At 29.4% G+C, this 15,734-nt stretch overlaps 1 protein-coding gene across 1 annotated transcript; it reads right to left on the bottom strand.

Moving 5' to 3' along the window:
* Positions 1-1,642: 1,642 nt before the first annotated feature.
* Positions 1,643-7,769, bottom strand: LOC133794466 (WD-40 repeat-containing protein MSI4-like). Its single transcript, XM_062231696.1, has 15 exons — positions 7,390-7,769; positions 6,922-6,985; positions 6,406-6,492; positions 6,217-6,279; positions 5,686-5,751; positions 5,494-5,568; positions 5,226-5,301; positions 4,628-4,853; positions 4,295-4,376; positions 3,521-3,594; positions 3,229-3,340; positions 3,029-3,103; positions 2,537-2,616; positions 2,195-2,294; positions 1,643-1,986 (listed from the first exon to the last, which is right to left on the bottom strand). Exons 1-15 carry the CDS (start codon positions 7,515-7,517, stop codon positions 1,891-1,893), a joined length of 1,404 nt encoding a protein of 467 aa, XP_062087680.1. The 5' UTR covers positions 7,518-7,769; the 3' UTR covers positions 1,643-1,890.
* Between the last annotated feature and the right edge of the window lie 7,965 nt (positions 7,770-15,734).

Raw genomic sequence — 15,734 nt, forward strand, 5'->3', positions numbered from 1 at the left:
GTACATTTTATGTATTGAACCTCTGATTTATAATAAAAATATAGTATGGAAATGTTGAGTGCTACACCATGAGAAATGATATATATACATGGGCACTTATGAACTTTTGGAGGTTCATTAAAATTAGAAATGGAAGTAAACAACAAACGAAAAACACAACATAAACTTAAAACTCACAAAACGACTAGTTATTTGCAAATTGAGAAGGAGAACCATAGCTCATTGAGTAATAAGCATTTTGAAGAATATGAGATAAATAAATATATTTTGATCTCCGGAAAAAAAAAAAGATGGAAAATGGAGAAGATGAACAACAACTAAAATGAGTATTGGGTATTAGGGTAATGTTCAAGAAAATAAACTATTGAACAGTGACCATCATGAAGAATATGAGATAAAAAAAAATATGTTGATCCTCAACTAAAAAAAATGAAAAATTAAGAAGAAAAATAACAACTAAATGAGTATTGGGTACATGGTAAAGTGCAAGAAAAGATAATAAAAAAAATGATTAAAGATATAGAAAAAAAAATAGTAGAATGTCGTGATTAAAGAGGGTGGAATATTGGGTATAAGTACAATTATCTTCATTTTACACTTTAGCATTATTTTATTAAATTACATTATACTTCTACCAATTAATAATAATAATAATAATAAGAATAAGAATAATAAGATGTGATTGTGTAGCAGAAAAAACACAAATGATGGAGAATAACAATTAAAGTATACAGGAAAGAGAGTGAAAATAAAAAAAATGAAAAAAAAAGATATAAATGTAAGATACTATACACATGATTTTTTCATAAATATGGCTTTTTAACTATTAATATGCAAAAATATAATAATTAAACTTTTTTTAATTTGTATAGACAAATTTAATTAAAAAAAAATCAGATTATGAGAAAAAAATATAGCATAATAATGATTTTTTATAAAAATATGACATAATAATGATTTTTTTACAAAAATATGAAAAAAAAAATCTCAAAGAAGGAAATACAAATTTTAAAAAATCATAAAATAATACTTGTAAAAAAAAAACCATATTTTTTAAAACATTATTAAAAAGCTCATATAAAATGTAATTTTCACTAAAAGAAAATATAAAACAGAAAAAAGTTTAAATCCCTGCCAAATAGTAAAAATATAACAAAATAAATAATTTAGACATTTTATGTAAAAAATCCAATTTTAAATGTGGTCACGTGAATATTTACAATAACGCATAGTCAAGTATTTAACTTTTTACAATACTTATGAAAAAGCATCATTACGGTCTTTATATTTTTCACCCAAACCAAACAGGGCTGAGCTTAGTTTTTCGAAATGAAATAAATACTTTTAAATTGTAAATTTGTTTCACACTTTTCATTTTATTTTTATTATACCACCAAATGAAAAGAAGAAGAAAAATGTCAAATTGTTAGTCAAAAAATGAAATATTCCCATTCTTTTTCACTCTTTCTTGCAATTCCTTCTCTTTTTTCTGGATGCACTCCAAATTTGAACCTCACAATCACTGAATCACCTCAGGAGGTAAACTAGGTAAATAGTGTACCATAGGAGGAACCCCAACCATTTTCACACCTAGGACCTAGCTTTAACTTAAAGGAAGAGAAACCATATTTGTCAAACAATATAAACTAAAACACCTGGCTTCCATCCCCATGAAACCAAAAATAAATAAAAAACAACTACTGATTCAAATGTTGTGAACAGTAACTGGTTCTGGTTCTCCTCATCTCTTCCTTGGCCGCTAATTCTTTTTTTTTTTTCTTACATAAACTGGGAATCTTTGCAATTGGCAAATAAGTACTCATAATGAACAGAAGAAAAAAAAATAGAAATTAAAAATTCCTGATCCAACCTATCATGCTCAGAGAGGCATCAAGAAGCACAAGTCAGTATGTGGGACTTGAACTGGTCCAGCTCCGCTAGGACCTCTTCCTCCGGTCGGTATATCAAATCAATCATCCGCCATATCTGTGCAGAGACAAAACAATAGCCATTTGCTAAGATCAAAAGATACAAACCACATTCAAAGAATTGATCGATTCTCTATCTATAATACTCTCCAAGCACATTTAAGCTTCCCTATTACTTAAATGGAAGAAGTGTTCACTTGTCCTTTTCATCACCTAATGGGGAAAATGAGTATTATCAGTACTAGATATGATAGCTTATTCTGTACCTGAAGTGTACCACCTCCTCCAGTGCTTTCACAATCATCAGACACGCTAACGATCGTCCATGGATCAGATACATTCCAGTGAAAATCAACTACCTTGTCCCTGCAATATATTAGAAGTAAACACCACAAATGAAAATATGGAGCAGATATAGAAGATGGCAGTTACTGGCCCAAAACTCATAGGTAGCATCATATAGTTATCCCAATGGTTCTTTGAAAGGAGGAAAAAAATAAAAGCTAGTATGAATAACAATAAGTTGACTTGAAAAAAAAATATAAACTTTCAAAACTTATGCATGGTCACGGACAAACCACAACTTATCACTCGCGTAACACACATACCTATGACCAGCGTGCCTGAAAAACAAGCCTGCAGGAGCATTTGGCAACTTTGATCCAGCAGAATTTTGCTTTTTGCCAATCTGGAATAAATAAAATTAGTCTTTCATATTGATGATAGAACTAATAATAATAATTAAAGAAAACCTGTAATTCTTGAAGTTCTATAACCCTTTCTAACTATTTTTGCTTTGTTAATAATTGTGCCCTTCTATATTCTCATTCAAATTAAACCCCATTCTAGAATTGGCAAACGCATTATCTCTTATAAATGACGGCTAGTACATACAATGGGCAACACCAATCGAATAGTATTTATATGATATAACAATGTCTACACAAGTGCAAAAGACTGGTTGGGGTAAGACAAGTGGTTATCAGAACCATGATATTGCAGTTAGGCTAAACATTATCAAATGCTTGCCTACAATAAAGGAAAGGGGCATCCCTCAAGACTACTGGAAACAAATACAGTAAACACCTATAGCATCAAACCTTCTCATGATCCCATATATTTAAAATCCCGTCCTCAGCAGAACTTCCAAAAACGGATGACTTGTCTGGAGACCACTGGAAACACATACATATATATTTGTTATGGTGAAACAACAAACCACAAACATCATTTTATAAGATGTAAAAGAAAATTTTAAATACTATATGAATAAATTATAGACAAAAAAAATTATGGTTACCTGCACACAGAGGACAGCTGCATTATGACCCTCAAATTTATGGACTGGTGATCCAACACCACCAGAAGTGAGATTACGACGGTCAAACATTCGGATAGTGTTATCAGCAGATCTGAGTTTAAAGAACAGTGAAACATTCAAAACAACATAAGAATATGAAGCTTGCATTAGATAAAAGTTAGCCACACACAAATTTTTTTTTAAAAAAGGTTATTTCAAATTGAAATTGAAAAAAAAAAATGACATTATCAACATGTTGCAGTGTATATAACCGTAAAAAGAAAAAATATACCCTGTTAGAATTAGATTGACATCATGAGGGTTCCAATCAACGCAATGAAGATCAGCATCATGAGCTTTTTCGACCTGCCCATTTTTTTTTTGGAAGAAAAAAAAAACATACAAGCAACATGATTAACAGCAATGCCAAGCAACACCAGGAATGAGAAGTATGCATCTCTCAAAACAGAATCAATTCGTACAAAAACACTAATACTGAAAAACAAGAAAAAAAATAAAAGACTATTAGAGAAAAAGGTTGAACATAAATATTCATTTCAGCAATTCTTCGTGACGTATAGAACAGTTGATTTAAAAATTGTTATGTGAATATTTAAAAATAAATATAACAAAAAGCCAATATAAACCATCTATGTCACTGTTATAAAAATAAACATGCCTGGAATAAGCTATGAAATGACTGGACTTGTATAAAATTGCAATGGGAATGACTAGTAAGATTACATGAGTTCATGTTAGCTATGCGGTCATGCGCATTATCATATGCCTTCAATGTGGCAATAAAATCACAAATATTTTGCATGTTACTGTTTCAAATAAAAATTTACAATTCCAAGTCTAAAATCTTGAATAATTTTGTCATAAAATTAGAAGTCGTCTCAGTAATCTACCTTCCAATATCATTGTCATCTTATTATTATTACTATTTTTTTATTTTTAAAAAGAAAAACAGAGTAGATTAAATACTATGTATCATCATCATCAGAAAAATAGATATATATAAATAGTAAGTAAAATGCCAAATAATCAAAGCAAAGAATTATACCTTCACAGAGGGAGTAGAGCCGGATCTAGCATCCCATAGTATGAGGCAGCAATCATCACCTACGCTACAGAACTCCTGAGGACTTCAACACAATCAACAAACAAATATATCACATTTAAGAATTTTGAAGACATTAATGTTTTGTAATGGACACTGTTTAGGTGATAATCTAAAATGAGATACTTCTTGAAAAAAGAGGGGGAGGAGAATGAGTAGGGAGGAAAAAGCATCATCATTAATCTAAATTTTAATCACCAAGAGGACTTCCAGTTTCAACTTATTCTATGTGTGAAAACAGTTGAGCTGTGTCAGCTACCAACGGAAAATAGCTACCTTGATGGGCAAAACTGCACATCCTCTACAGTATCATCATGCCCTAGGTAGACACCTCGTGGCCCAATAGAAGGGCTATCTGTAGGTTTATAATTACTCCCACCAGCTTTAGAGCCATGTTTAGCATTGGTTCCACCAGATCCTGGAGATTTAGTGGCTACTGAGTCTGACCCTAACGTTGAGATATGATCATGAATGCTCCACAAAACTACCGACTTATCCTTGCCTGTCAAAATATTCTTTCCAATCAGAATCACATTTAAGAAGAAATAGATATTGAGATTAAAGTTTTAGCAGTCAAGCACAATCAACTAACATTTCCAATCATTTGTACAATTCAATTCAATTTTAATTCAAATATAACAGTATATATCAAAATATCAGTATCATTTCCTAACTAAAGAAGGGAAGGGAGAAAATATCAGTTACATGAGTAAGTAGAGCCCTATTTAACAGTTTAATGATAACGAATCGACTATAGACACAATAGCATACAAAATATCCTTCATTTACAACTTCACCAATGACCAAACATTACGTTGTTTGTGACTATATTAGGGATTCAATTACAACGTACATCATAGCAAGAAACTCTAACCTCCAGAAAGTACAAAAGGTTCAGTAGGGCACATAGCAAGTGCAAATTCAGCATTATCTTGATGCCCAGTTAGTAGCTGCAACATAGCAAAACGTAAATAAATAAACGCCTACCTGAGAAAAGGGGAGCATATGTGAATAAATAATATAGCTATTGATATGAATGAACACTGAATGAAGTATCCATGAGGAGTAATGAATCTGAATCAGTAGATAAACTAATATAAATATATATATATATGATAATAGAATTTGAAAACATAGTGCACCAAATCAGGACGAGAATTTGACGCTCCCAGCACAGCATGGCGATTAGGCTGAGCCTCCACATCCCAAATGAAGACCTGTTTTACAATTTAAAAACCACTAACCCACATTGAGTTTCTATAAAATATAAAGTTCAAAATTTATAAGACAGCCACTTCCTATATTTGAATGAAACTCATGACATTAGTTCTTACATCAGGACTATCAGTATGCGTAGCCACTATCTTACTGTTCTGTGGTAGCTCCCTGATTCTGTTTACCTACAAATCATAATATATTAAACATTATTCACAATAAAATTGCAGTTAGACCTTCACTTAATGCAAATATCAGCTGAGACATATCTCGGAGACTCAGACAGCCTTTTCGAGAAAAGACGTAGATTGATTTTTCCCTTATCTATGTCAAAAGCAATACAATATTGATTCAAATCCCTCATTAACAAACTAAAACTATTGGCGAAATTAAAGCTAGTGCATTAAGTTTCCAATCAGAAAAATAAATAACTTGAGTACTTCCAAAATTGTTAAATTTCTTTTACTATTCAGAGTCAATTTCCATTTCCCACTTCGCAAATGATGACGGTGAAATTTTAAAGATTTAAAAGGTTATAAATGCAGTCAACCACATGAGAATCAAATCTTCATTAAAAATCCCTAAACACTCCATGATAACTTGCTATGAAGGAAAGACCAAAGATGGAAAGGTATTAAAAGAAACCTTACCTCGCCTGGATGAATAATAGTTTTATACTTTTTCACAAAGGGAGATCGTGCTTCTTCGTTGAACTGTAACAAAACCATATCAAAGCAATCTAGTAAACAAGATAGAACGACACTGATACAAGATGGCAATAAAAAAAATAATAATAATAAAAAAAAAGAGACAATACTATTTTTTCATCATGACATCACCTGAGATATGTGTTCTGCAGCAGCAACCCTAGGTTTGACAACTTCACAGTTTGCTATAACTAGTGTGTTTGGAACACTGCCATCAGTCTGTGTGAAGAAACAACCATAAATAACCAAAAGAGACCAGCATAAAGCAAAGTGACAAGGATGCACTACTAAAATGAGACAAATTATTATTAAAATTCACTCTTGAAAAGTTGCAAGCAACCACTCCTAGAAGTCGTCTTGGGTAGTATTAAAGCTTTGAAAGTTTAACACAATGATACAAGAAACTCACAGTTCCAAATACCTATAATCAACAATCTTTCCAAAAAAACGCAAAATGAATCATTTATTTCCCAACGAAGAAACTAACAATATAAGTTATATAACCTCAAAGATTAATAAATCCAATAAAAGTTACTTATTTCCAAAGTCAATAAAAGTGTCCCCAAATCAGTCTAAAAAACCATATAAACTTTTTCTTAAAGAAAAAAAAAAAAAAAACTGGGTAAGCGTGGAAGATCATCTTTTTACCTGTTCAGAAAGATAAAGACGCTGGCGGTTCTTGTAAGTGGCTTGCTCTAGTTGCGGACCCCATCTATCAATATCAAAACCAAAAGACACATTTGAAGTTTAAACCCATGAGCACATAATAAGTACATAGCCCGCATCTAAATGCTAAAAAAGGTCTGCATACCCACAAGAAACAACTTTTTGAATTGACAGAATCTTAGAATAGACATAAACCCAGATTTTCCAGTAAACCAAACAGCTTAAACCTTTAAACTTAACAAAAGCAACGAGTAAAAAACCCTAAAGCACAAATGATATAAGAAAAGACAACAACAACAACAACAACAAGGCTTATAATCTACATTTCATCGTTTATTTCCTGACATCTTCCATTGTCCACATTTTCCCGACTTCCAAACAAACTACATTGCAATCTCGAGTTAAAGAAAAAAGAAAAAAAAAAGGTGGGGATGGATGGAGAGTACGAACCGGCAAGAGAGAGAAGGCCAAACGAGATTGTGATTGGCGAGCCAGTCGTATAGAACTGGGACCAAAGATTTCCACTGGGTGTACCTCTCCTCCACCGATGCCTCGGTTCCTTTCCCTCTCTCCCTCATCTCCGTCGAGTTTCAAAATCAGTGAGTCGGATCAAGCGGGTTTCTTCTAGTTCCCTTGTGGTTGGTGGGATTTCTCTTCGAGTTTTCCCGCCACTTTGGGTAGATGCTTTGGTTGCTCGAGTGAGGACTCGTGGGTTTTCGTGTCTCCCGGGTCCTCACTCTGGTCTTTGTACAATGTACTCACTTCTTCTCCCTACCCTCGTCAAACTGTAATAAAAATTATTTGTAAAAGCTGTGATTTTTTTCAGATTGCTAATTCGGCTCCAATCCAATTACGTGTCCCGAGTTTATATAGGGTTAACTAGGTTGTTTCCGTACACATTTATTTTATTTTTAAATCAATACTTTTCAAAATCTGGTATTTTTTAAATTTATACATTAAATTAAGTATTTTTGAAATATCTATTGTTTATATGGGTTGTTTGGTGCTAGGTTTAGATTTGTGAGAGTATAGTTAAAAGTAATGTACATTAAACTCAAATCAAACTAAAAAGTTAGACCCACGTAGAAACAAGTTTCTAAGTTATTAAAAATAAATTTAACAAACATAAATTAGATTTGACATTTTTATTCCCACCAAATCAAACTCTCGTACTAAACACCTCATGATTTAATTTTTATATAAACTTAAATAAATAATTAATGATTTTGTTGAAAAATTAATTAGTGGTAATAATTGCCACAATTTTAATATTTCTTGATTTATAAAATTATTTAAGATAAACTAGTCAAATCTTTTTTAAGAGCATCTCTAACTCATACGATCATAACATAACAACTCATATTTTAGTTAAATATGCTCTTATGCTTGAATGTCTATGCTAATTTCTCGTGTTATTCACTTTTATTCTTGGGTGGCATTTGCTTCAATAGAATGGAATCAAAATGGTAATATAAATAAACTAATAACAGTAGTGTGAATTGATAATAATGTTTGGTTTATTTATGAGGTGAATATTAGAATCATAATTATTTTTATTTTGTTTGTTTTAGTGTAGAAATGAAATTAATTAATGGTGTATTGTAAAAAATGTCCATATTTTAATTTTTTATTTATATATTTTAAAATATTGAAAACTTAGAAAATGAAAGATAGAACAATCATTTCACTTACCATTTATTGTGCCTTGATAATGGAAATCTCATTCCCATAAATTCACAGTTGAAATAATAAAACTCACATATGGTGAAATTAGGATTACTATGGAAATGCTTTCCATAGGTTTCACAAACCAAATAAAGGAATAAGAGCATCTTTGGTTTGTTGGAATGAGATAGGGGATTACTATTCCTATTTCCTATGTTTCGTTTAGACTTTTACACCTAGGAGTCAATTCCATAGGAACGGGTGATTCCTACACTTGGTGACTTTTATTCCATTGGTGAACTTGTAGAAAGTTTTGGAATAGAAGTTTATTTTTGAATAATAATAAAAATAACAACCATAATCATAATTTTGTCATTTCTTTTTTCTTCCCAAATTAATAAATTAAAAAAATTAATTGATATTTCTTATACGATATTAATGTTCATTCCACATCAAACCAAACATAGTTATCAATTCTTATTCTATTCCATTACTATTATTATTACTATTCCTATTCCTAATACTATTACAATTTCATTCCACCAAACCAAATGTCACATAAGAATTTGTGTTCCATTCTATTTGTATTCCATCAAACCAAACATGCTCTTAATGTAATTCAATCACTTAAAAAAATCCTTACTCCACAAAAAGTTGTATGTATTGATTATTTAATTAAGTTTGTTTAAAAGGAAAACTATTATTTTTCAATCATAAAAAAATACATTATAACTATTTGCAAAATTTAACTTAAATATTATTGAAAGTAACAAACCAAGTAGACTTCATTAATTAGAGTGTGTTTGGAAAGCTACCCTGTAATTAAAATTTGATGTAATTCAAAATAATTACTCAACTTAACGTGTTTGTGTGACTATGCAATTGCATATAAATTATGTAATTGAATGTAGTTGAGAGGTCTCAATTACATTCTCCAATTCTCGTAGCCCCTATAGAATTTGGTATAATTACATTGTGTAATTACTAATTACTATCAATCTTAAATAGTATTTATTACATAATATTATTTTTCTGTGTAATTACTAATATTATTTTGCTAAACATTACAATATGAATTCATAAGTAATTACCACTTGACATACAAACAAACCTTGTATTTTAAAATATAATGTAATTAATATCATAGTAATTACACGGCCTAATAATTACACAGTTGTTCCCAAATACACTTTTAGTTATTTTAGTTGTCTTTTTCTTATTCTCCTTCTAAAAACAAAATTAACGAATCTCGACTTCAATAAGATGGTGAAAATAAATAATTATTTTACTCTAAAACAAAGAGTAATACTAAACGCATTCACGAATCACGTATAATAATATGTTATTAGTTGTAATTACATAATTCAAAATAATAGAATCTTCATATTAAAATATGGTTAATGCAAGGCATATATTATGTGTTACTCCAGATATATTATTTGACATTTGTTAATAGAGACTATCCTACTCAATACTAATGTTTGTATTATTTTGGACTCTATGTTTTGTCCAATTACTTATGTTGGGTCGTGTATTTTAACAAATTATTTTTTGGACATTGTGTTTTACAAAATGGTTCAAATAGACCTCTAAATCTGATTCAAATGAAAAATAAATAAATATAATAACACAGTTGTTAGGCTTCTAAATAGCTGTGATTTTGTTTTAAGTTGTTAGTTTTGTGAATTATTTATGATTTTAGTTTTAGAAACTTTGACAAAAATTGAGTTTAAGGATCTGTTTGAACCATTTTACGAAAACACAATGTCAAAAAATTAATTTATTAAAACACATAGTCCAAACAAGTAATATGGCAAAACACAAGGTTAACAAACGTGTAAAATGTCAAATTCTTAAAGACGGGATAATAACGTGTTTTTAAAAAAAAAATAGTGATGGTGATGCTTTTTCACTAATGGATTCACATGTTAATTTTTTACATAGAATTTTATCTTTGGCTTGTAAATCCCGTTTTATAAAGTTTAGTCTATCTCTCAACTCGCATTTAATTAGTGTTCTCCATTCCATTTATGGTTCCATCACGAATTTTTATACAAAAAAAATTGATGAAGATTGGCACTTTATAAGAAATAATTAATTCAAGACAAACAAAATATATGTTTGAAAATTTTACATAATTAATTTTTCAAAACATTAAAATTCTTCACGTTTTTAGTTTATTGAAGAAAAATGAACTACAAATAATTTGTAATAATGATGTATTTAAAAAAAAAATCAAAATTTATAAAATCCTATAACCTTCCATGTAAATTTATAACTTTAATAGTTGATATCTAAGAAGTTTGAATTTTTTTCGAAAAAATAATAAAACCCTATAATTCAATTTTGAATTTTACATTGGGAGAAAAATATGACAATTTGTTTGTAAAAATAAAGAAAAAAAATAATTAAGAATCTTAAATGAAACACTTTATAATATCTTGAGTTTTTTTATCAAACAATTGCAAAAAATTTGTTCTTGTATGTTTTTACTAAACAAATTTTTCAAGAGAAATTAGATTTACTCATTTTTTTTAATTTCAAACCCTACATAACAAATAAAAATATTTTGGAATATTTATGAAAAAAAAAATACGTGTGAATTTTGAAATTTAAAATTGGAGAAATAGATGATAAGTAGTTTGAAAAAATAAAAATAAAAACACATAAATGATTGAAAATCTTACATGAAACACTTTAAAAAACCTAAAGCTTTTTCATTAAACACTTACAAAAAAATTGTTCATGTGGGTTTTTGCAAAACAAGTTATTAAAGAGAAATAATATTTACTCATCTATGTGAATTTTATATCCAACATAACAAATAAAAATAAGTTATAATTTTTTTGAAAAAAAAAGATCTAATAGTGAATTTCGAAATATAAAATTTGAGAAATATTTAATAATTTATTAGTAAAAACAAAGAAAGCACCAAGATGATTGAAAATCTTACAAGAAACACTATGAAAATCTAGAGCTTTTTCATCTAACACTTACAAAAAAAAATTGTTCATGTGGGTTTTTGCAAAGCAAGTTATTAAAGAGAAATAAAATTTACTCTTCTATGTGAATTTCATATCCTACATAATTGTAAAGTCCTTTATTGGCTAAACTTTAATTTAGATAAAATATTTTAAAATGTTTAAAGAAAATTAGTAGCATATCTCCATATTGATTTTCGGTTTAATTAGCAATATTTTTAGCTGATTTTGTAATGTGAAAATATCTTTAAGTGTGAATATATTTGTTGCCTTATTTATCACAAATAATTAATTTTTGGTAAAAATATATTGTGCAAATATCTTGAGATTATTTTCAGTGATTATGTGTGATTATGTCTATTATGGAATAAAAAAGGTGTCGAAAATGAACATGGTCAAAATAAATGACCATGTTCGTTCTGCCAGATAAAACTGATTATGTTGTTGACTCATCAATTTCCTTTTCTGTCGACACAAAATTTATCTGGCTGGCTGATTTCCTAAATCAAAGAAATTCGCAAATTGATTTCAAAGATATCAGAAAATGATGGCCTTTGATGATTTCCCTGCCTATAAATATCCTGCCAAGGTCTTTAGAATTTTCACCTCTTCTATTTTGAATATTTGTAAACATTATGTTATTTTGAAGAGTGTCTTTATTTGTAGAGATTAAGTTTGTTCACCTTAATCTCTGTGAGAGTACTGAGTGTATTTGTGGATATTTATCTAGTCCATTGTAAACAGATAGTGTCTATTGTGAACGTGTTCATAAGGATCTTCAGAAGAGGATTCTATCTAAGTCTCACTTCGGGAGGAAGTGTGCACTCGCTATTCTTTGAAGGGAGTTCAAGAGAATCAGCGTTTCATCAAATCAGATTCGTAGAGAAGAGTACAACAAGATTGCGGCAATAGTTTAAGAGGGAGTCTTACATTATTTAAGTCAATGCTTTTATACATATTGTTTATTTACTAATTGGTTTATTCTCTGGGCGTGGCCCCAAGGAGTAGGTTATTCGAAAGGGTTTCTGAACCTTGTAAAAATTCGGTGTGTTCTTTATTGTTTTGCACTGTCTATTTATTGTGTTCAATTTCTGTCGTGACAAGTTCGGATTATGTCCCGACATAACTGCTATCTTTGTAAACAGTTAATTAGCATTCCGCATTTTAATTAATTCACATGGTTTAATTAATTTGGTAATTACTAAAAACATAATTTCAATAACAAATAAAAATAAGTTAGAATTTTTTTGAAAAAAAACAAAATCTCTTATAGTGAATTTCAAAATATAAAATTTGAGAAATATATGATAATTTATTTGTAAAAATAAAAAAAACACAAAAATGATTGAAAAATCTGACAAGAAACACTATGAAAAATTTAAAGTTTTTTCATCAAACATTGTAAAAATAAATTGTTCTTATGAGTTTTTTCTAAACAAGATTTTCAAAAGAAATAAGATTACTTATCTAGGTGAATTTCAAATTATACATAACAAAATAAGTTTGAATCTTTTTGAAAAAAAAAAACTCCTATAGTGATTTAAAAAAATTGTATAAACTTTTAAATCTTTCTTGAAAACACTTTAAAAAATTAAAGCTTCTTTAGTAAACAAGTTTTTTAAGATGAGTAAATTTTTTATAAAAAAATATATAATATATACAAATTTCTAAAATAAACATCATTAATTAACCAACTAATTGGAAAATAAGAGTCATTAATGTATGAGGAATAGATCTAGAAAGAACATGGAATGGAAGAAATGGAGAAGGAATGAGATATTAAATCTTAGAGTGAATTTTAATTTATGATTTTTTAATTATTTAATTAAATTAAAAAAATGACTGCCATGTGAGCATGTAGTCTATTACCAAGTTTGAAAAATTAAAAAATAACATTAATTAACATCTTTAAATGCGGATTATTGAATCTTAATACAATGACTATTAATTGACAACCCATTTATGAGAAAAAACTCAATCATCGTTAAAATCCATATATATATATATATATATATAACTAAAATCACTATCTATACAATAAGTCACCAACAAGTTGCCCATCTATTAGGTATTTATTGCATTAATATTTTGTTGTTCAAATACAAAAGCAATGTAAGCCTTTAGATTAAGATCTAAGGGTCATAAACAAATCATTCTAGGTAGGGATTTATTTTCATCACTACTATAAAAGGACTATATATATATACAAATTAATTTTAAAAATTATATATTTTTTATCTTATTTGTTTCTCCCTTTTATTGGCACCTTAATTAAAGTACATATATACTCAAAATATTCCATTTCTTCTTTTCCTATATTTTTAGGCAAGATTATTATATCTTTCCATACAAAGTATAATGTGGATAACTACAAAAAAGAATACCATGTTTACATTTCAATTTTAAAAAATATAAATGAATAAAAACAAATATTTTTTAAAATATATTATTTTAGTTATTATAAAGACAGCGTGAGATGTAATAATTTAAATAAACTTAATTAAGAGTGTTATCCCAAAAAATGGAGATCGATGACGTGGCAATAGAAGTGACAAGTGGCAGTACATGGTCCGTAAAAGACACATTAAATATTCAATAAATACATTGACTCCTCAGAGTTGTGATACAATTTTGACTGGCTTGAGAAGTGTCATGACCGACCAGGCATGACCTTGTCCGACCAGTCACGACATTACTGCCCAGGAGTGACATTGTTGCCCAAGAGTGGCATGCTAGACCGGAGTGTCATGTTAGAGGAGAGACATGGCATGCTAAACCAGAGTGCCATGTTAGAGGAGAGACATGACATGCTAGACCAGAGTGCCATGTTAGAGGAGTGACGTGGTATGCTAGACCAGAGTGCCATGTTAGAGGAGAGACATGGCATGCACATGTCCTAGCATCTGCATACGTCCAGCATGCATGTGTCCGACCAACACTTGCATGTCCTACCAGTAAGTGGTCCTACCAGCAAGTGTATGTCCTACCAGCATGCACATGTCCGACCAGCAAGTGTATATCCTACCAGCTAAGTGTGTGACTATCCAGTAGAGGTGTGTTCGACCAGCTTTAAGGAGATATGGATCAACTAGATAGAGGAGGACTAAGTCAAGATTCCCAGAAGCGGCTTCAACAAGAACCGGTCTTGGCACATGCGGGAATCTCTCATTCTTCCCACAAATTTGGTGTTCTGTTATATTTTGAATATTTTTGTAATTTAAATGTAATAAATATAATAAAATATCCCGATTCTAGGGGATATCAGATGTATGATCATAAGCCTATAAATATATGACTTATGGGATTAGAAGTGGGCTCCTTCCTTTGGAGACTTTTTGGGAAATTTTGGGTCTGAGTTTTCTAGAGAGAGAAAGTGCTTGTATCTGAAAGAATTCTTGTATTCTGTACTGAAGAAACTCAGTTGGCTAAGTTCATCTGATCTTGAGTACAGATCTATAATCACAACTCTAAGTGGATTAGGCTATTACCAACATATTGAGGCTGAACCACTATAAAAATTGCGCGTGTTATTTATTTTATTTTCAAACCCGTTTGTGTCGTTTTATTTCTCTTGAAGGCTTTATCGTTTTTGACGTTCTCACGTCGTTGGCCAAAAATGCGGTCAACAAAGAGTAAAACTATGATATAAACTAATTTTTATAAAAAATACGATAAATTAAATCCATAAAATTTTAAATTAAAAAAATATTCATATTTTTGTAAACTAGTTAAAAAAAGGCAAATACCCATCTGGCACCTTGTGTTTTTTCGAAATACAAACTTAGTATCTTATGTTTTCAATAATATTCACTGTTATCATGTAATTTGAAATCATACATACTTGGTATAAAATTTCGTCAATAAAATTTTATCAATATGAAAAAAACTACCTTCAACTATATGGATTTTAAATTCAAATTTAATTACTTAATTATATATAATTTAGGGCAGTTTGGTATATTGATAAAATTTTACTAATCAAATTTGAGTATAGAATACCAAGTATATACAATTTCAAATTACAAGGTACCATATCAGAATTGTTAAAAACATATAATACTATATCTGTATTTCAATAAAAAATAGAGTACCAAATAAGTATAGGATACCAAATAAGTATATAACCTTAAAAAAAGACATAAAACATGT

This window comes from Humulus lupulus, chromosome 8, assembly GCF_963169125.1.
Source record: "Humulus lupulus chromosome 8, drHumLupu1.1, whole genome shotgun sequence".
Classification (NCBI taxonomy): Eukaryota; Viridiplantae; Streptophyta; class Magnoliopsida; order Rosales; family Cannabaceae; genus Humulus; species Humulus lupulus.